The sequence below is a fragment of the Arachis hypogaea genome, chromosome 17 (genome assembly GCF_003086295.3).
Source record: "Arachis hypogaea cultivar Tifrunner chromosome 17, arahy.Tifrunner.gnm2.J5K5, whole genome shotgun sequence".
Classification (NCBI taxonomy): domain Eukaryota; kingdom Viridiplantae; phylum Streptophyta; class Magnoliopsida; order Fabales; family Fabaceae; genus Arachis; species Arachis hypogaea.
The window spans coordinates 125,436,203-125,459,116 of record NC_092052.1 but is presented as its reverse complement, the minus strand read 5'-3'; the positions used below and the strand labels follow the sequence as shown (position 1 = coordinate 125,459,116).

The 22,914-nt window shown below is 36.1% G+C and overlaps 2 protein-coding genes across 2 annotated transcripts; both read left to right on the top strand.

Annotated features, from left to right (window-relative positions):
- Positions 1 to 13,547: 13,547 nt before the first annotated feature.
- Positions 13,548 to 22,421, top strand: LOC112767044 (toll/interleukin-1 receptor-like protein). Its single transcript, XM_025812933.3, has 2 exons — positions 13,548 to 14,168; positions 21,986 to 22,421. The coding sequence occupies exons 1-2, from the start codon at positions 13,681 to 13,683 to the stop codon at positions 22,326 to 22,328; spliced, it is 831 nt and encodes a 276-aa protein (XP_025668718.1). The 5' UTR covers positions 13,548 to 13,680; the 3' UTR covers positions 22,329 to 22,421.
- On the top strand, positions 14,167 to 17,906 carry LOC112767045 (serine/threonine-protein phosphatase 7 long form homolog). Its single transcript, XM_025812934.3, has 4 exons — positions 14,167 to 14,735; positions 15,432 to 16,155; positions 16,279 to 16,366; positions 16,447 to 17,906. The coding sequence occupies exons 2-4, from the start codon at positions 15,542 to 15,544 to the stop codon at positions 16,978 to 16,980; spliced, it is 1,236 nt and encodes a 411-aa protein (XP_025668719.2). The 5' UTR covers positions 14,167 to 14,735; positions 15,432 to 15,541; the 3' UTR covers positions 16,981 to 17,906.
- Positions 22,422 to 22,914: the final 493 nt, after the last annotated feature.

Genomic DNA, 22,914 nt, shown 5'->3' with positions numbered 1-22,914 from the left:
AAAGGGGTAAAATAGGCTCAAAATTGGTTTGCAAGGAATAATGAAAGGTAAGGCCATATGGGTATGTAAGCTCAGTGAAACAAAGGCCTCAGTCATGTAAGTGTATGCATACATCAAATTATAGAAATATAGAATTAAGCAAGACAAATATCACAATTTTAGAGAGAAAAACACACATCAAAAATAAAATATTGGTTGAAAAATGCAACCAATTTAAATAGGCTCAAAATCTCACAGGTTTTGTGTGTTCGAGCTCTAAACTATGTTCCAGTATAATATTTCTTCAAACAAGTGTAATATTAAATTTTATTCAAATTAGTGAAATTCTCTAAAAAGGTTTCTTGAAAAAGAAAATATTACTTTAACCAAGTGGTAAAATATGCAAAAATCAAACAAATATGCAAATGCAACAACTAATCTACAAAGAAAATTTAAACATTGGTGTTTAGACAAGAAGGTACTAACCCATGGAGATCGGTATCGACCTCCCCACACTTAAAGATTGCACCGTCCTCGGTGCATGCTAAGATGTGCAAGTGGATGGGGGTTATGGTTCCTCAGCTGGAGCTCTTTTTTTTTTGTTCCTTTTCTTGCTGTTAAATTGGGAATGGATTTCTCTTTTCCTTTCTTGGTGGCCATCTTGAAAAAAGGAAGAGAAAGTAAATTAAATTCAAAGAGATATATATAGCAAGGAAGACAACAGAAAAGGTGGTGATGGATGCACATTAAGATATAACTGACATATCACATGCTCGCGAGTACATGTGAAAAGCCAATAATGGAAAATAGCTAGTGCATGTAAAGACAAGTGAATGCAAGGTGTTTATTGGCATGCCGGCAAAGGGCATGAGTAGCATAGACCAAGCAATACTTTGTAACAAACCATCACGTTTGTATTGACAATTAATTTCAATTAATACAATAGTAAAGGGAGTTTATGAAAAGCAAGCATTTAGAGTAGTAGGATAAAAGATACTGAAAAGTAGTGCACAATGCCATACGGGTGTTTTCACAAACACATAGCATGCATGTTAAATAATCTAATGAAAATAATAAATTGAACATGCAAGCAACCCTTTAAAAATAAATATATATAATTGTCAAATAATTCCTCTAATAATCCACAAGTAAAATATAGAAATAATGACCCAAATAAATTTCTAACACCAATAAAAATAATGCAATGAATGAAAGTATGTAAATAAACTAAAATAAAATAAAAATAAAAATAAGAAGAATGAGAAGGGAAAGAAGATAAGAAAGGAAGAAGAAAGAAATAAGAAAAGATAAGAAAAATAAGGATTAGAGAAGAAAAGATAAGAAATTTGGCTGATCTGGATATTCTGTGCGCCGCTTGTGACGCGGACGCGTGAGTGACGCGGTCGCGTGGTGCGCAAGAAGGTCAGGTGACGCGGACGCGTAGGTCACGCGATCGCGTGGCCTGTTTTGTGCGATTGGCGCAAGTGCAGCCTCGTGGTCGCGCAACTCTCTGTTCGAAACTCTTTTTGCCAAAATTCTGGGTGACGCGATCGCGTGGGACATGCGATCGCGTGAGTGTCCATCATGGGGATATGACGCGGACGCGTGAGGCACGCGTTCGCGTGGTGAGGTTTGGGCTACCAGCACGAGTCCAGCCCAACTCCAGCTCAACTTTCGGCCATGCACCTGGTTGACGTCGATTTTCAAGTCACGCGGCCGCGTGGGGCACGCGGTCGCGTGGGAGGCCATTATTCCCCTGCGACGCGGACGCGTCAGCAATGCGGTCGCGTGGGACGAATTGTGCCACTGGCACGCCTCCAGCCTCGCTCCAGCGTGACTCTTTGTTCGTTTTTATTTTATCTTATCTCCTTGCGACGCGGACGCGTCGCTGATGCGGTCGCGTCGCGTGGCATTTTTTTTTTTAATCTGAAAAGATGCAGAATGCAGTGTTAATATGAATGTGATGCAAAACTCCAGGTTCAATATAATAAAATAAAATGAAACTCAAAAACAAATAAAACTAAATAAAAATGAAAAAGGAACAATCATAGCATGGTGGGTTGTCTCCCACCTAGCACTTTTAGTTAAAGTCCTTAAGTTGGACATTTGATGAGCTTCCTGTTATGGTGGCTTATGCTTGTATTCATCCAGGAATCTCCACCAGTGTTTGTGATTCCAGTAACCTCCGGGGTCCCAAACTAGGCATGTAAAACCCTTGAGCAGCTTCAAAAAGATTCTTAGGCTCCCGGGGTGTTGGATGTCAGAACAGATTCCAGGATCCCAAATCTTGCTTTTACACCCATTTTTGTCGGGATCTGTATTTTTCCAGCTGGGTGATAAGTAATTTGAATTCTCACCGCAGCTACCAAACAGCTTCCTAGACCCATTCAATTGAGCTCTACACCAACCGTTGCGTTTAAACTTAAAGCTTCCAACCATAATGAACCTTGCAGGACAATTCTTACCACTGGCCATCTTTCTCTTACTCTGAATGTTACAAAGAGCTCTAAATTGACCATCCGTCTCCAGTAGCCCATATTCAAGTGGGATTAGAAAGCTATGGGATATGAATTCTACCCACTTGAATGTTGTGAAGGATGATGGCAACTTAGGGGAGGTGTTTTTAATGAAATTGCAAGCTCCACTCCCTTCTGCTCTTCTCTGATAATTACCACCTCTTTGCAAGCTTCTTCAATTTCAACCTCTTCTTCTTGGTAGCTTTCTTCCAATTTAATCTTCTCTTCATTGCTTTCCAAGGACATGGGAGGTTGTGCTTCTTCTTCTTGAATCTCCATCTCTTGATCAACCTCTTCCAAGTCTTCAACTATGATATGCTTTGGAGGTTGTACACCCTCCTCAGCATCAATTTCAAACGTCTTGGAAGGGGGTTCTATGATTGGACTTTCCCATGGAGGTTCTGCATCTCCTAAGTCTTCAACCACTTCTTCTTCTTCAATAATTCCGGTTTCCTCTACTTGTTCCAGTACAAAGTCATGCTCCGTACTGTTCACTGGAGTTTCTAGTATCTCATTCATGCTACGTCCTTCATTAGATTGTCCACATGAAGCCATGGGGGTTCCTTGAGTGTCCGAACGTCGGGAAGCTAATTTACTCATTATTACTTGCGCCCATTGATGAATGGTTGCCTGACATCGATCCACTATTTTCTTGAGACGATCCTTTGCCTCTTGATGCACTCGACTTTCATAAATAGGATCATAGTGCTCTTGGATTGATGGATATGGAGATGGTGAATATTGAAGTGGTGGTTCTTGTGAGTAATTGGGTTGGAATTGGGGTGGTTCTATATATGGTTCATATGGCTCATAAGGTGGTTGGTATGGTGGATGTGGGTTAGGGTCATATGGAGGTGAATGGTGGAAAGAGGCTTGTGAGTATGGCGGTCCCAAGTTGTGTTGAGGAAGTTCATAGGCATATGATGGTGGTTGTTGATAGTCCATTGGAGGTGGTTGTTGCCATGAGGGTTGATTAAATCCTTGTGGCTCCTCCCATCTTTGATCGTTCCAACCTTGATGCCTGTTCTCATTGTAATTTCTTCTTCCTGCAACATTATTGTAACCAGACTCATAGCCAAAGGGGTGAGAGTTCATAGTAGTAAATAAAAATTAAAAATAAAAATAAAAACAAATTTAAACTAAAAGGTTATTTAAATTTTAAATTTGAAAATTAAATTTTGAAATTTGAATTTTGAAAATTTGAAATTTGAATTTTGAAATTTGAATTTTTTGAAATTTGAAAATTTTTAAATTTAAATTTTGAAAATTTTTAAATTTAAATTTTGAAATTTGATTTTTGAAATAAGATAAGATAAAATAAAAATTTTAAAAATAAAAATCTGAAAATATTTTTTTTTTCAAAAAATTAATAAAAAATATTTTTGAATTTAACGTGGAAAGAGAAAAAAAAATAAAATGACACCAAATTCCAAATTTTTAGATCAAAACGAAGAAAACAACTAAGAATAGCTTGAAGGTCAAGATGAACGTGAAGAACAACTTGAAGATCAAGATGAACACTAAGAACAAATTTTTGAAAAATTTTTTTAATAACTAAATAAAAACCAATGACCTCTTAACTTAAGAAAAAAGAAAAAAATAAAAATAAAAACAAGCAAAAATAAAATATTTACAATAACCAATAATAAGGCACACGTTTGCAATTCCCCGGCAACGACGTCATTTTGACGTTAAGATTTTTGCCAGTAAAGAATGTCATAAAAACAGTCGCGTTGTAGATATAGTCTCTAAACCAACAAAAATCCCTTTGTACAAACGTTTTGGTTGTCACAAGTAACAAACCCCTTTTAAAATTGATAACCGAGTATTTAAACCTCGGGTCGTCTTCTCAAGAAATTGCAGGGAGGTATGTTCTTATTATTGGTTATGGAAAAAAGTATGTTTTGGGGTTTTATTAATGTATAAGATAAGAAGCAAGAATAGTAAATGGCAAGAAAGTAATATTGTATTAAATTAAATAAATAAAAAAAACTTTTGGTAAGGTATAAGAACTGGAGGTCCTATCCCAGTTATCCTTATCAATTGAAATAAGAATTGGATTTTTCTCCCACTTTATTAACCTCTAACTATGAAGGTAAGTTAAATGGATGAATTAATTCTTGAAGAATTCCAATTCTCAATCAACAATGAGTTTGATAACTCAAGAGTTACCAAGTATTTAACCAAAGCCAAAAGGAAGAAAATATGTAAGTTAAATTGAAAGCACTTATAAATAAAGCAAAGCAAAATTAAATCTGAAAATACCTCAAATAAAATACATTCAAAGTAGTAAAATCTAACATGGAAAAGTTCATGAGCCAATTGGAATAAAAATAAAGAACCTGGGATTGAGAGTCACTCCTAAAACTAAGAGAAATCCTAAATCCTAATCCTAAGAGAAAGGAGAGAACCTCTCTCTCTAAAAACTACATCTACTCCTAAAATTGTGAATTGTGAAAGCCTCCTTATGAATGGATATATTTCCCCACTTTATAGCCTCTAATCTGTGTTTTCTGGGCCGCAATCTGGGTCAAAAACAGTCCAGAATTCGCTGGTTTCGAATTTTGCCACGCTGGATTTTCGTCACTGCGACGCGGCTGCATGAATCACGCGGTCGCGTCGCCTAGCGTCAGGGAAACAATAGCATATTATATATCAAATCGAAGCCCCAGACGTTAGCTTTCCAACGCAACTGGAACTGCGTCGTTTGGACCTCTATAGCTAAAGTTATAGCCGTTTGAGTGCAGAGAGGTCAGGCTAGACAGCTTAGCAATTTCTCCAACTTCTTGCATTCCTTCCACTTTTGCATGCTTTCTTCCCATCCTCCAAGCCATTCCTGCCTTATAATATCTGAAAACACTTAACACACATATCAAGGCATCTAATGGTAATAAGAGAGGATTAATAATAAGCAATTATAAGTCCAAAGAAGCATGTTTTCGATCAAAGCACATAATTAGGAAGGCAAATATAAAACCATGCAAATAGTATGAATAAGTGGGTAAAGAGTAGATAAAAACCACTCAATTGAGCACAAGATAAACCATGAAATAGTGGTTTATCAGTGGCAAAGTCCAAATTTTAGGGGAGATGCTGCCGAAATTTCTATAAAATCAGATACTCTAATTAAAACGAATTTTTAAAAAAGGAGAATGAATTATGCTTTGACTTGAATTACGGATATATGAAATATGTTTGAAGCCTTTTATTAAGAAAATCTTTATACTTTGAATGTAAACTATTTTTGAAAAGGATTAGGTTTTAAAGTCAATTTGAAGATGAAAATAATTATATTTTGGAAGTTGATTAAATAAGTAAATTTGAAGAGGTTTTAATGGATTTAAAAGGAACTTGGATTTTGATTAACTAATTTCACTTTACGACATTTTAAGAAAAGTTTGAAGTATTTTAGGAAACTTTGACTTAGTAAAACTGAAACAATTTCCGAGCCTTTGGAAAAGGATTTAAGAATGAAACTGAAATTGGTTTTCGGTTTAAATGATTTGGTTTTGGTTTAAGTAAATTGGTTTTGAAATTGGTTCGGAATATTTAGACACATGACTTGGTTTTGGTTTAAATTCAATTTTATTTAGTTAAAACAAGAAGTTAAGGTTTCGGAAGTTTACAATGAATTTAGGGAATGAGTTAGGTTAATCTCCCCTAAAGTCTTGAGACTCTGCTGAGGAATTTTATGACCAAATCCTGATTTAGAAATGAATGATTTTGAGTCTTTTAAAAGAGATTTTGAGTTTGGCCTGGTTTCATGATTGTTTGGAAGTGCTGGAAAGAGGTGGGAAGTGGCTCCATTTTGAAAAGTAATTCTTGGCAAGATGTGAATTGAATAAGTTTGTTATTTAAAAGAAAATGGGCCAAGAATGAATTTGAAATCAGTTATTGAGCCTGATTGATTGTGGATATCATCAAGATTGATGAGTTATTGGTTGGTAGGCGTAAGGCCCGGGTTCGTCCCGCTTATGCTGAGAGATTTGATAATTGACGAGATTGTTGATAAGTCACTTGCGTCTGGCAAGGACGGTGGTTAATCCCGCTTGTCGAGGTTGCGGCGCCCGCGTAAGGATGGTGGTTAATCCCGCTTACGTGTAGATGTGAGGTCGGAGGCAAAGTATCCCGCTCACATCCTTTCGGATCACAGGAGTGTGCAGGCACTGACATCCTGGACCGTGTGGCAGGCACGTTATCCCAGAGGGTGCCCATTTATACGTGACCGAAGGGCAACATTCCCATGGGAATGTGTTGGGTTGGCAATTGAACCGACAATGTGATATCACAGCCAGTAGGACAGGCATTCATCATTTGCATCTATGTGATATTGTTTGGGTGTGCATATTGTATTTGGTTTGTCTATGTGAATACTTATGTTAACTGCTAACTGTTATACTTGCTGTAATTGCTCTTGATTGTGCTTGAACCACATTAATTGTGATTGTGTTTGAATTGATTGGTTTGTGATGAGTTGGTTGCTGATTGAGCTGTTTGGGCCGGGGGCCGTGTTGGATTGGATGGGCTTGAGGCCGTGATTGGTATATTGAGTCCTAGTTCTGTATAAAGTATCTGACCGGTTCAGTATAGACTTAATGAACCTATGCTTGGAATGGGATGATCATTTATACCGCGTAGGTAACTGCTTTCATGGTTGCGGTCTAGGAAAATCTTTTCAGACATTTTCTTTGAGAAAGGAAAAAGGTTTTGTTTTAGAATATTTGAGAAATTTAGCAAGTCTTCAAAAAGGAATTTTCTGGATTTCGAATGTGAACCTACGTTTTTTTGGAAAGACTCATAAGACGAGTAATGATCACTGAATTCTAAGAGTGATTTTATCTTTACGTATCTTGTTATAGCAATTTCTGTAATCCTATAGTGAGAACAAGCGAGGACGACGTTCTCACTCCCCTACAGGTTATTCCTTTTCAGGATATGGACGACGAAGCTTCAGAAGAGTTATATTTCTTGTTCTGTTTATTCGTTATTTTTGTATTATCTTAGCTTTTATTTTTCCTCGCCTTTATCTTTATTGAGTTTGTAAGAGGGATAGGTAATTATGGTATGTATGTTTGTAAGCTAGTGTTATGTATATATATATATATATAAATTAAGGTATTGTATCTGGTTTGTATGTACATATATGTTTAGGTTTTTACGATAAGCGTTTATGAACGGTTATGCGGTTTTAAGTTTTAAACATGCTCATATTTTAGTATTAAATATTCGAAGAGTCATCGTAATACTCGAGCTATCAGAATAGCGCAGCCGGAAGCGTGACATTTTGATAGTTAGGGTGTTACATTTGTGGTATCAGAGCGGTCTTTCCTGTAGAGCCTGAGGAATGGACCGACTATGCTTCAATTGCATACTCTGAGCGTTTGTCATGTACTAGGTCTTGTCGAATGACGAGAATTAGAGCTTTATGCACATGACAGTCTATTGATTAATCCCATTAGTCTTGCGTTGCGTAATTCCTGATATTAAGTTTGGCCGGCTTAATACTAGTGAATTATGTATATGAAAGCACTGATGGATTATCATAGATGATATATGAGTTTTGAGTAAAGTAAATCGCGGGTTTTAGGAACGTTAGAAACTATTTCTCGAGGTTACTCAGTTATGTGCTTTGGATTCTGTTGGATGTCATGTGACTTATTGTTTCTTAACCTATCTTGATGTTCTTGTTGTCATTTCTTTTGGGAAGCAGTGTGGTGTTTTCAATCCTATTTTTCTGTTCATATGCATTCTTCTTTGATCTTAAATTGCATATGCCGGTTTGAATTTCTTAGTGTATCTGTCTTTCTCTGTTTGAACTTTTTCTTGATCCATGTAATTTTTCGACATGACTTTGAACTTGTCTTGATGCAGTGTGCCTTTTTATGACCTTACTCCTAGTCTTTTTTTAAAGAACTGGTGATTTAGTTTTTCTCTTAATTGACTATATTTATAACCAATTTTCAAACTTTTATAAGATCGCTTTTGATTTGATATACGCCTATCTATATAAAACTTTGAAAATTTCTTATGCAATTTAAAAACTATTTATTTTTAATACCTGGCATGTTCTTTTACTGGTTTATGGAACTACACTTACTTTAAGTACAATTTGACTTTTCAAATAATTTTATTACGGTTCCTATACGTAACTCTATTTGACTATGTACTTAGGTATTTTTAAATTCATAAAGGAAAGGCTTTTCGCTTTTATTCCAGTTAGTTTTGGTTTAACAAAATTAACTTTAAATTAGCATGATACATTATTTACGCATTTGTTGTTCTTTTGAAAATATTGGGTTCATACCTTTCCTCTCAAGAATGGGCTAATTCTTTAAGCTTTTGTTTCTATGGTTGTGATACTTGATTTTGTTTTTAACTAATCTTTTTTCTTTTATGAACACCACCAGTAGTCTCAGTTTTCCTTTTCTTTTGAATTCCCTACTCCTCTAAGTCAGTTTGAATTTGTTTCTATCTAGTGTGTTGTTTGTCCTCTTAATTGTCCTTCTTTAGTCAAAGGTTCCTTCTTGAAACTTCACTGTTGATTGAGTTGTCTTTCCTGACGAGTGTTGCATTCTTTTGGACTAATGGAAAGCTTGTTTGGTGTCCCATGCTTCGTGGATCTTGTTTGAACTCCCTTGATTTAATATCCTTTCTTGTTTGGTCTGATTTCTTTTTAAGTACATATTAAATATTCTTGAATGTTCTTATGTGATGGCAATTTCAAGTGTATTCTTAGAGTTGTGATGTGAACCTTTGAAACAAGTTTTGGATTCTCTTAGGAAATCTAAATCAATTCTTCTCACTTAAATGACATCCATAGTTATTCTTTAAATTGACAAAGTTGTTTTGAAGTTGGCATGCATCATTTTAAATAAAGTTTTGAAACCGACTGATAAGCAAATTTTTACCTCGGAGTTTCCTTTTCTAAATAGAGTTTAACTTGTTCCATATCTGCTATAACATTTTATACACGCTTGTTTGAACTTAAACTTTGAGAGTTCTTGAACAAACATTTGATTTTCTTACAACATTGCCACAACTTCAGTGTATACCTTTATTTGATTGAGTACCTAAATGTTCTTCAGAATTTTCAAAATTGTTTGGCCTTAACTCAATTGACTTTCATTTTTCAAACCTCGCCTATTCCGTCTTTTACTTGGAAGCTATTTAGACAAAATGCAATTTAATTTTCTTTTAACCACATTGCAGTTTTGATATGTGTTTCTGTTACCCTTTTTGTGAAATGCGAGTTATATACATTTCTTTTAGCACATGAGGTGATTTTCTTTCAGTTTTTCATTCTTTATATTCAAATGTATTATGTGTACTTAATCATAAATTTTAAAGCTTGAGAGTGTCATCACTAGCTTTAGTTAACCTTCTTCTATGATTTTATACTTGTTAACTCAGCTTGATTTAATTCCAAACTACTGCCTTGCTTATCCTTTTTGTGTTCCTATCAGTTATCTCTGATTCAGGAGTCATCCTTGAGGTTGTTAAACTGAATTTCTTTCCAATACTCTTCATTGATTGTACATCCTTGTTTACTTGTAGATTCAGTAGTTCTTTCAAAACTCTTGCGGAGATTATCCTTGTTGTTTGTCCTTCCTTTTCAAAGTCTTTTATCTTTCTGACTAAACTCGAGAATTATTTTGATGTCACGTGCGATCTTTAGGTATAGTAATGCGATGCGTTAGTTCCTTAAGACCTGTTTGTGGATACGAAGGTGAAGCGGTAAGGGTGCAACGTTATGAGAAGTTGTGGGAGTTTTGTTTCTCGTGGAAGAGTCTGCGGATGTTAGGATTATGACCGGTTATGGGGTTGTGAAGTGATTGATGGAGTTAGGAAGTTGATGCTTTGAAAGGGGTTCGAGATCTGTGAGTGAACGTTATATCTGTTGTTAGATACCAACCTGCTTTGTAGCCTTTTTGCCATGTTAACCACCGATTTGCTTTGTGAACACCTATCTTGACTTGCACCCTATTTTGTTCCTCCAAGATTTTATAGAAATTTGAAACCATATAACCTTTTCGTATTGAGCCTATCTTGTATCTTTCACATTACACTATACATTACCCTTATATTTAAATCTGAGGGTTATCCGGTATTTGAAATTTTACATATATGTGTTAAGATCTCTTACTTTTTTAAAAAGTATTTGAAAGGTAGATCACTAAATTGGTGTCAAAATTCTCGTTTCGATGAGCTCTATCCTAATTTAATATTATTTTTGCATTTCTAATCTTCTTTATTAAAACTAATTTATCAATTAATTATTTACTATTTTAACGGGGTTTACACTACACGTTAGGCTAGCAACACCCCTGCTAGCTGGAGTCTGAGTTAGATGCATCTAAATTAACATCATAACCGCCGTTAACTACGATTTTCTAATACAAGCCTCTCAAACCAATTCAAAACATATAAATTCAAATATAATAAATCTTTGATATTTCAAATATATACAGTATTGAATCAAATCAAATAATACTTTCTCATAAAAAATCTTTTCTAATCATAACTTCTTCAATCATAAGTAATTTCAAACACATTTCACAATTTCAAAGTCAATAAGTACTAACAAATACGTCAATGCTTCAAAAGTATCTATTCGAGTAAAATCAAATGTTCTAAAATAATATAAAACTTCATCAAATATATATATATAGTCTCATGTAAAATTTCTAAGATATGAACTTCATAAAAATATTTTTTTCAATTATAATAAATTAATTATTCTAATCAAATCAAAGTTCTTCAACAATAGTTTTACAAATATAATTAAAAACTCAGAATAGCATAAACCAAAAAAATTAACGGTTATAAATATAAAGCCTACTCACAAATTGGTCCCAAGGGACCGAAGAAACCAAACCAGAGTGCCAAGATAAAAGGTGAGGAAGGTTGAAGTAGAATGGAATGAAAGAGCACGAAATTTTGACCGAGGTAGTAGCAACAACTTCGATTTCTCACTGCAGCAACCTCAACAACAGCCCTAGTATCAATAACATATAACAACCACAGTAACAATGACAGCGAATCTAATAGCCTACAGTGGTTTAAAACTAAGCAAAGACAAAAAAGGACAGCAAACATGATAGGACAGAGTCAATAATAGAGTTTTATGGCAAGACAAGGCAGAACAAGTTTAGTCTTACCAAAGGAAATAAGAGGATGGAGCATCAGCAACTCCGGTGACCCCCCACCGTCAAGGACAGAACAGGCAGAAGTAAAGCTGAGCTAGGGCAAACTTACAGAGTTTTCAACAGCGGCTTCCGGCGACATCAGCACGATTTTCGGTGACCAGAGGTGCGGTGGCACAGCTTGTGACAACGGCGGAGGCGTACCAGCTCCCCCTCCTTGCGAGACTCTCCTCTCTCTAGCCATTGTGTTGTTTCTCTCTCCTCTGCGAGCTCCTCTCTCTCTCTCTTCGAAGCCACATACCTACAGCCGCGACGGCAACAACGAAGCTCCCCTTCCAGCGGCAGGGACGGTCTCCAGGGGCGATGGCGAGGACGGCGGGACAGCACCTCCTCTCTCGCGCCTCTTCCTTTCTCCTTCCTCCATTCCCTATTTCGAACTCCTTCTCCCTCTCCCTACCTGATCCGTGGCAACGACGGCAACGTCCAACTTCACCGGTGTCACCTCCTTAGCTTCTCCCCCTCTTCTTCCTTTCTTCTCCCTTTCTATTTTTTCTTGCTATTTTTCTTTCTTTCATTCTCAGCAGGGTGTGTGTATGTTAGGAGAGGGTTAGGGTTTAGAAAAAGGGATAAAGGGTAGTTTAGATATTTTGATAAAATTAGAGAGTATATGTAAAATGTTTCAAAAAAATTTTAGATGTTACAAATATAATAATAATAATTGTGATGAAAAATACTAGAGAATTATTAAAATTTATTATTTTTTCATCAATTAGTCATCAATATTTAAAAATATGGGATAAAATATGTTATTAAGTTATTAAGCTAAAGAAATTGAGTTAATGACTAAATAATGATAAAAATAATAAATTCGGATGGCTCCTAATATTTTTTATTATGAAAATTAGAATGAGACCCACACGATGACGGGAAAATAAATTATTTATACTATATAGTATTTTTTAATAAGTATTATATTATTTAAAAATTGATTAGATAATATATAAATTACTGTTAAATTAGAGTATTTTATATTAAAAATATTTTGCATAAAATTTATTTAAAAATCTGCAATATAATTATTCAACTAAAATGTAATACATTGAAATTTATATTATTTTAAGAGTTTAAATTTATTTATTTTTAAAAAGGCCATAGGTTATTTATATTAGAGTTATACAAAATTATATCTTTATTTTTTATTTTTATTTTTAATTTTTTTTACTTGCTATATTTTGTCTTCTAATGCAATTTTCTTTGGTTTGCAAATAACTAAAGAAAAATAAGTGAATGAGAATGAAAAAAAAATAAAAATGTAATTTGAAATTATGAATTAATCTTATAATCATAATATATTTGAATGTATCTAATAATAAGATATGCTAAATTTAAACTTATTTGAAAAAAATGTTTACAATTAATATTAAAGATTGAAAAATAAAATATAATAAAAAATTTATCCAATATGTATAAATAAACCAAATAGTATAATAATAAGAATCTTAATTTGTTTAAATTATAAAATTTAAATATTTGTAATTAAAATTTTTTATAATTATTATTATTATAAAATTTTTAATATATATTTTTATTATATTTAATTAATATTTTATATTTCAATTGAATAATAATAAATAAAAAGTTTTTGTTTTAACATCCACCTACTAAAATTCCATACAAATTTTCTCTTACTTTCAATTAAAGAGTACTAAAATTCCAAACTAACTTTGGAGCATCAAATTGCGTGCCAGATAGATAGGAAGGGCAGGGAAGTCAAGTCAGTTTCTCACAAAGCAACTTGGTGGAAAGTAGCTGCATAATTATCGAACATGTTTTTAATTTGGTCGACTTATTATTTATTATTTATTAATGACTTACAACTAGCAATACTTTACCTGCTTGACTCACCAAGTCAATGTATGAAGAAAAATCAAAACTATAGTTGATGCTTTACTTGGTTTATTCACTTTATACCTAATTGCTTGTAGTTAAGCATTTTAATTCTCACAGATGTGAAACTCTGCAAGGACCATTATCATATTATCATGACGGATCATGATGCAGAATCCTGCTCCTCACAATTCATATACGATGTTTTTCTGAGCTTTAGAGGCTCCACAAGATGTGGATTCAAGGATAATCTCTACACCGCTTTGACCAATAAAGGAATCACTACCTTTAGAGATGATGAGAATCTTAGAGTTGTTGATAGAATCAGAGATACTCTTCTTGAAGCCATTAAAAGATCCAGGATGTCCATTGCTGTGGTGTGTCAGAACTACGCCTCTTCAGCATGGTGCTTGGATGAACTTGTCCAAATCATGGAGTGCTCTAACAAGGGAACAAAACAACCAGTTTTCCCAATTTTTTACCATGTGGATCCATCAGATATAAGGCATCAGAAGAATCAATATGACCAAGACATGAAGAAGCATGAAAGCAGATATGGCAAAGACTCGCACAAGGTACAAGCATGGAGGTTGGCTTTGTATGAAGTTAGCAATCTAAGCGGAAAGCATTGTAAAGTGAATCGGTGAGTAACCTTTAGTTCAGAAATTAATCTCTAAATGGATAACACAATGGTAAAGCGCAGATAAATGGATGCATGGTGTGATGTCTATAAATGTGGACCTGTGAAGATCAGAGACCTACAAAACGCAGATAACGTTTTGCAGGAACAAGAAACAGAAAACAAAACGCAGGCTGCGATTGGCGGAGAAATGGAACAAGAAATTGAAACATGTCCTGCATGCCGACAGGACCAAAGCTTGACCAACTTCGAACTGAGCAAAACGCAGAATGCGTTTGTCAGTGACCAGAGCAAAACGCTGGATGCGTTTTGCAGGCTCCATACATGCATGCGTACTACCTGTTTTGGGAGGGGGTTCAGTTGGGTCCTTATAAGTGAGAAACGCAGATTGAAGTAGAAGCATAGTTACTGAAGCAAAATAGTTACTAAAGATACATTTTAAGGGAGAGTGAGTGTAGGAGCTGTGAAAGAGCTCGGTGAAGAAGAGCTACATGGTATAAGGAAAAAAATGGTTGCGATTATACCAAACTAGAAGATCATATTATTGAGTATTTGGATCATCCCCAATTCGTAAGTAAATTTTTTTAATATTTAACAATAAATATATAAATTTATTTGAATTTTTTTTATTTGTGTTGTAATTAGTAGTATTGAGGTTATTAATATTATTATAATTAATATTTTGTTATTAGTAATTTTGCGTTGCGTTTTAAATTTTTTTAATACTGTTATTATTATTATTATAGTGGATCTGTTAATGAAAATAATTTATTAATAATATTTAATAAGAATAATGTGTAATAAATTATTATTTTTTAGTGATTTACTATTATTTTTTATGATAGTAATAATAATAATAATACTGTCATCAACAGTAAACGGTTTTGTTAATAATGTTTACGTTGGAAAAAAATTTATTATTACAGATATTATAATAAATGATTTTTTTCAGTAATATTTTGTAATAATAATTAATACTGTATGTTAATAATAACAAATCTTGTAGGTTATAGTTATTATAATAAATGGTTATTATTATTGTTATTATTGTTATATTTGGATAACTATTATTATAATTAGAGTGTTATTATGATTATTTTATAATACTAGTTATGATAGTGAGAATAAGTTATTATTAATTTTTAATAATTAATAATACTGTTTAATAAATAATAGATAAATATTCGTATTTTTTAACAATTTATTATTATTATTATGTTTTAACCGGTATTATTTAGAATTTAATAATTATCATTTTTTTTTCAGGCTATCAGAAATTTGTTGCCCAGAAAACTGGATCCGCCAGATACGTTGAATGAGGTAGTTGCAGCGACATTGGCATTGACTGGTTTCAACACATTTCGCGAGTGGGCGAAATGAGAGGTCATTCTGCACTACTGAGTGCTTTGGTGGAACGCTGGAGGCCGGAGACTCACACGTTTCATCTTCCGGTCGGTGAAGTGACGGTAACACTGGAAGATGTGAGCTATATTCTTGGTCTCCCGATTAATGGGGATACTGTTACGGGTAGATCAGATAGCAGCCACCAGTTTTTGGTGGAGAACTGCATTGCGTGTTTTGGTCGGGAGCCCGGTCCGGACGATCACGTGTTGGGAAAGGTTAATATTGCTTGGGTCCAGCGGTGCAGAGACACCGAGCCGTGTGATACTCAGGAGTCTCTCGAGCGGTACGTCCGAGCGCACATTTTCTGCATGCTCGGTACAATTGTGTTTCCGGATAAGTCGACCGTTTCACTGAACTCGAAGTTTCTACCGCTACTTAGGGATTTTTACCGGATTTCAGGGTATAGTTGGGGAGCAGCCAGTCTGGCACACCTATACAGATCGTTGTGTCGTGCCTCACGATACAACTGCAAGGAAATGGATGGCCCACTGATACTGCTTTTTGTTTGGGCGTGGGAGCGTATGCCGTTCCTGGCACCTATACCCCGCGATCAACTCGGCAATATTGATGTTCCACTAGCGCGACGGTATTGGCTTTTAGCGTTGTTGTTATTGTTATTATTATTATTAAGCTTATTCATATTATTATTATTATTATTATTATTATTATTTTGTTCTTCTTATTAATAATGTTATTATGTTTTCGTTAGGTGGAGTCATTGGCGCCGACATATGAGATATATACGGCGGCCCACTACGCATTTTAGGCGAGGTCTCAACGACATGGGAATTGACGACGTAAGTTGTACCATTAATGTCCAATGTTTTTATTCAGAAGAATAGTTTTTCTAATCGACCTCTTGGTAACTATTATGCAGTTTATATGGCGGCCATATATGGGAGTGGGGATTCCGGATGGCCTCGAACCCCATATGTTCATGTGCTCCACTCAGTCGCCTTTAGTGTCATTCGAGTGCATAGAATGGCACGCGACAGATCGGGTTAGACGACAGTTCGGGATGCAGCAGCTACCACCAGGCCCCGCGTTCAACCTTGGTCGTGATTACTGCAAGCGGCTGACAGGAGCACAGAACCATGACTGGGGACAGATTTACAGTCAATGGGTTAACAGATGGACATTTGACCGCTATAACACATTGCAGCTAGGCGAGGAGATTATTGACTTCCATCCTCTCCCAGTGTACTACGACTGGTACACGCAGCAGTATGGGATTCACCTGCGGCTGTCAGATAAAGTTCCAGGCGGAGAGTTTGGCGCCGATGAACCACAGCAGCAACAGGAAGAACCAGCTGGCCCTCACCAGGGAGTCCCGCCTCATGAGCAACAGGAACGTGTATTGTTTTTAATTCCTAGTATTATGGTTATTAGGTTTATAAATAGCTATCAGTAATTAGTATTAATTGTATTTACTTGTTAATTAGGTGCCGGCATATGAGCACCAGCTTGGACCTGCGCACTGAGGACATCGGCTGTGGCTATGTCCCTCGCGTCCACATATAATGCACCGGCGAGGACCACGCATCTCACGTGAATCCATCTCATTCAAGTAGCGGGTGGACCTCGGTCTTCCTTTCGTCGCGCGCCTCAATGTCCAGTTGGCGATCACCTTCGCTCCTTCGTATCTATCCCATGTAGATGGGTCACCCATCAGAACAAACTCGCCTCTGTAAACCTTGCAAATTTCAGACATCTTGTACACATCGTTTACATACACTTGCCAATCGAGACGCTGATTGGCGCAACATGCAAGCACGTGGCGACATGGAAGTCGCTCGACCTGGAAATGGCCACAGTCGCAGTGTCGTTGCGCAAGGTTGACCATGTAAATGGTACCATCTTGCATTTCGCGAACCTCAAACATCTCATTGCGCCTGTCAAACCGGTTGACCACAACGTTTCCTGCACGTCGGAAGCTTTCTTCAACTCTCTTTGTTGCGAACTCTGAATACGTAAATCCGTTGCGGAGACGCTCATGAGCCTCGGTACTCTTCCGAGTGAACAACTCATTCAGCCGATAGAAAGTTGACCGGACCAAGGCAGTCACAGGAAGGTTGCGTGCCCCCTTCAGGACAGAATTTATGCACTCTACCAAGTTTGTCGTCATATGTCCCCAACGATGACCACCATCGAATGCCAACACCCATCTCTCAACATCGATCTCATCGCACCATTGAGTATATGCCTCACCCCGCTCTTTAAGCATTTGGTAGTTTTTGTTGTACTCCTGCTCCGTTCTAGAATAGCCTGTTGAACAAACCATTTAGTCGTAAGCAGATGTCACAAATTTACTCTGAATAGAACCATAATAGCGAGTTGATATACCTGTGTTCACCACGAGTTTATGCAAATATGGAGTCTTGAACCTCCTTAAGAAGTTGGAGCCGATGTGCCTGATGCAGTACATGTGCCACGCCCTTGGTGGTGACCATGCACCGTTACTGTGAGCTATTGCAGCGTCGATGGAGGTATGGCAATCAGAAATAATGCCCACCCCATCAATGGTGACAACATATCTCCACAAATTTGTTAGGAAAAACTCCCATGTGTCTGCCGTCTCACCCTCGACTATGGCAAAAGCAATAGGCACAATGTTTTGATTCCCGTCTTATGCAACCGCTACCAGAAGTGCACCTTTATATTTTCCATACAGGTGCGTGCCATCAACTTGCACCAGTGGCTTGCAGTGTCTAAATGCTACAATACATGGATAGAAGCTCCAAAAAATGCGATGCAGAACTCTTACACCTTGAACCTCCTCAGTCTCACGGTAAACGGGGAGCGTTTTGATTTGAACACGAGACCTTGGCATTTTTACCGTCATTGCTTTCAACCATACTGGCAGGGTCTGGTAAAAAACTTTCCAATCACCGAAAACCTTGGCAACGGCTTTCTGCTTTGCCAACCAAGCCTTGCGGTAACTGACATTGTAGTTGAACCTGGATTGAACTTCTGCAATTACAGACTTCACCTTTATCGAGGGGTCTGATTCGACCAACGGCCTAATGACATCTGCAATTGTGTCCGAGTCCAACTTGGCATGATCTTGTGATATCGTTCCCACGGTGCACGTGTGCTTGCCATTGTATCTCCTGATCTCCCAACAAGCTTTCTTTTGAATCAAGCTAGCCCGGATTAGCCAATCGCACCCTGCACCATACCCCTTGCATTTCGCATAGAATGTTTGCGGCTCAGACTCATACACAGTGTAATCAACCCCTCTAGAGATAGTGTAGCTTTTGATTGCAGATATCACCGACTCTCTCGATCCAAATTCCATGCCAACACTAAACTCGCCATCTTCCGCCGCAGCGTTGCCTTCACCTACGACATGCGCACCACCATCAGTCAAACGAGGCATATAAAATAAACACTATAGGAAACTTGAGTTAATAATCATAACATACCCGTATTCGCATACTCAGGAAATTCTGGGTCATGCATGGCTTCCAGATCTAGAGTCCTCATAAAAGACGGAACACCAAACGGGTGCTGGCTTATAATCGTATTCGCTTCATTTGGCACCTCCGGATTGCCTGCCAAGTCTCCGTCATCGTTCTCGTCATTGACTTCATAGTTAGCTTCGAACTCCTCTTCACTGTCATTATTTTCTTCTTCCCAATCTATATCACCAAGCTCATCAACATTGATCTCCTCGCCGACCGCGCCCGACCCTGACTGCTGCTCAAACTCAACGTACAACTCTATCATCGGCACGTGAAATCGGGTTTGTTGATAAATACAGAACATCTGCTGCATACTGGCATCGTCAGTAATGGGCATTAATTGAAACTGTACTAGCCCACCAAATACTTGCACAGGACTTCTGTATAAAAGGTTGCTCACCCTTTTCAAAATGTGGCTTTGAATGTTATTACAAAGCCCATTTTGCAAATCGACAAAGCTCATGGTACATGGAACAGCAAATGATAACGGACATTCACAAACAAAAGTCACTCATTCATGTGTGTTTGGTATAACTTCACCGTTATAATATACTCGCAAATTTGCAATATTTTCCATAACTTCAACCTCACGTACTCCGATTTTTTTGACACAGCTAACTGCAAAAAAAAAAAACTAACAACTACAACATATGTATTTGAAAGAGAAGAATGATGAGTAGAATGGGAGTGAGGCCGTTGCGCTGAGGAGTGCTTCGTATTTATAGGCAGGTCTCTTCAAGAAAAAATTTTTTTTCAACAGACGCGACCTGCGTTTTTCAAAAAGCAATCTGACAAAGCGAAAAAACGCTGCTTACGTTTTGCGTTTTCCAAAAAAAAGAGCTGGCCCTCAGCTTACATAAAAAAAATTAATTTGGCCCAACACAAAACGCAGGCCACATTTGGATTAAAACCAGTTTAAAAAAATTTTGAAAATCCTGCACCAACCAAAACGCAGGCCACGTTTCTTTCCTTTCCTGCACAACAAAAAAAACCAAAACAGACCAAAAGTAAAACGCATCTTACGTTTTACACCTGTCATCATAGCAGGGAAAATTTTCTCCATGCATCCATTACGTTGAATATCACCAGGCTTTAATCCATATAAAAAAAAGACCCCCTTTAGTTCATGAAGTCACCTCAATGTTATATCGTTAGCTTCTATTGGTGAGTTTTAGCCTGAGCCTTGACTAATGAGGTGCAGCATTAGCCTCGTCCTTTTGGGTTTGCTGTCACGTGGAGAGTGTAACGCATGGATCGCTTTATTCACACCTGTGAATAAGTGACGTATTCATCGTCAAAGGAGAGTCTGCGTTTGGGGAATAATTCATAATTACCCAAATTATATATGCTAAAATTTGTTTTTCATGGGATAGGTTTTTGGAGGAATGAAATTTGGGCTTTTGATGTAAGCTTCAGAAAATAAGGACCACATCGTTATTGTTACTTAAAAAAAGACCAACCATTATAAACAATGGTTCTAGACAAAAAAAAAAACAACTATTATTTCAGGCCCTCAAAATTGAAAATAAAAATAAGATGCATTTCTATTATTATTATAAAGGATTATCAAGTGTGAAATTTTAAATCGTCTTGTTAAGTTAGAATGACTTTCACAAAAAAAAAATTATTAGCAGAATCATAATATCATAATCATAAAGTAAAACTAAATAACTAATATCCATCTACAAACATATTTTTTTCAAATTTTTAATGAATAACTAAAGAAATATGCATTTTAGAATAAAGCTATAAGCCTATAACACCTAATATAATATATTAATTTGGACGGATAAAAATATTTTTACATTCTATTTTAGTGATTTCATATTATTTAATTACTTGTATGTATCTTTTATGAGGATTTTTTATTTAAATGAATATAAAAAAATAAATTTTAATTTTAACAATTTAATTATGACTATTAATCTAATTATAATTTACTTATGTTTGTAATTGAATGATTAATTTACAGTTTTTTTTTCAAATCATTATTTCACAAAATGAAAAGTCTTATTATCTGGACATTTTTTTGGTGATTAATATCTAGGCTTGTAGATCTAAATATGTCGTGGGCCTGTTATTTTTTGAAGGAAAATTTTTGTGAATGAACTTTGCCGTTGTTGTATACCAAAAAATTGATTGTACTAGCTCCCCGCTCTGGTTTGCCGTGCTCCTCTGGTAGCGAGGTAGATCTCCGAGCATGAAGTTTGGCTACTGGGTAGAGGTTTTCGATTCATCAACAAAACCATGGCCTTCCTCCGTGCTAGCGATGACAGACGTGTTTTCCTCCGAAGTTGCAGGAATCGAAGACGCGCAACACAGCGCAGCGAATAGGAGTGCAAGCCGAGTGAGCGGCGGCGGCGGTGCAAGCCAAGCGAGGCCGGAACAACCATCTATATCTCTCCGAAGAGCAGGGAGCAGCGGCGATGATTGACTCGGATCCAACGAACGATGGTATTCATCCTTTTATGGGTGTGGGTTTTTTAGTCTAAGTCTCAATGTTTGTTTTATTTATAATTTAACCAGCATTCAAGCAATGTTTTGCCCCATCACTTAATTAGTTGTGTGGACCTTTTATCATCTTTGTCTTTTTGGTTTGTTTGTTCTCAGCTTCAAAAGCAATGCATGGAATGAATGGGCCCATCAACACAAAAAAGGGAAAGAAATGAAATTCATCTCACTTGAAAGATTACAACATCATATTTAACATTAGATAGGGTCAAAATGAAATTTTAAAGAAGACCCACAAACAAAGCAGCAACCTCTGCCAGAGAGGACAGGCTAATACTGTGCTTCATTGTGACAGGCACTTCCTAAAACTCACCGCTTCTATTTTCACAGCTTCATTACAAGGTTTTGAGCAATTATAGCAACTTTGTTTCATTTATTGTTGGTGTATGTATATAGTTCTTTATATAAAATGAGTACATCTTGAAGAGATATTTCTTGCAGCTATGAAAGTGAGATTATCAAGAGTATTGTTGAAGAGGTCTCGGCAAAGCTTCCTCCTGAACCACTATATATTAAGCATCCAATTGGTTTTGATTCTCACTTTGAAGCGGTGGAATCACTTTGGAATATCAAATCTCATAATACCATTTGCATGTTGGTCATTTATGGAGATGGTAACAAGACCACATTTGTTGGAGAGTTGTTTAACAAGTTCCGGCATCAATTTGAAGCTGCGATATTTCTTGATAAAGTCTCTGAAAAATCAAGAAGTGTTGATGGCCTAGAAAACCTCCAAGTAGCACTTTTGTATGAGATGGGTGTGCATAAAATGAAAATAATGTGATTAAGTGTAATTTATTTAGATGTAATTAAAAAATAATTGAATACTATGTACAGTAAAAAATTAATATTATTAAAAGATAAAATTAAATTAAAATTTATTTTTATATATCGTTTTTGTCCCTAACGTTTTTGTTCTATTTAAGTTCCTAATATTTTAAAATCGTCTCAATTTTGTCCCGCCGTCAATTCTGTTAATGTATCCCTAACGGCAGGACAACATTGAGTCAATTTTGAAACGTTAGGGACTTAAATAGGACGATTGAAACGTTAGGGACAACTTTGGGATTTACCCCAAACGTTGGGGACAAAAATGATACTTTACTATATATATATATATATATATATATATATATATATGGACGTACTCTTTATGAGTTTTTTTGTAAGTTGTATGGTATCTATGGATGTACATTATCGAACGAAAGTATTTTTGAATCGGTATTGCGGTTTAAAGTTTTAAACAGGCTCATATTTTAGAATTAAATAGTATAAAAGTCGTTGTAATGTCCGAGCTATCAGAGTCGCGTAGCTAGAAGCGTGAGCTTTGGTAGTTAGGGTGTTACAATTATCAAAACAGATGCAAGATA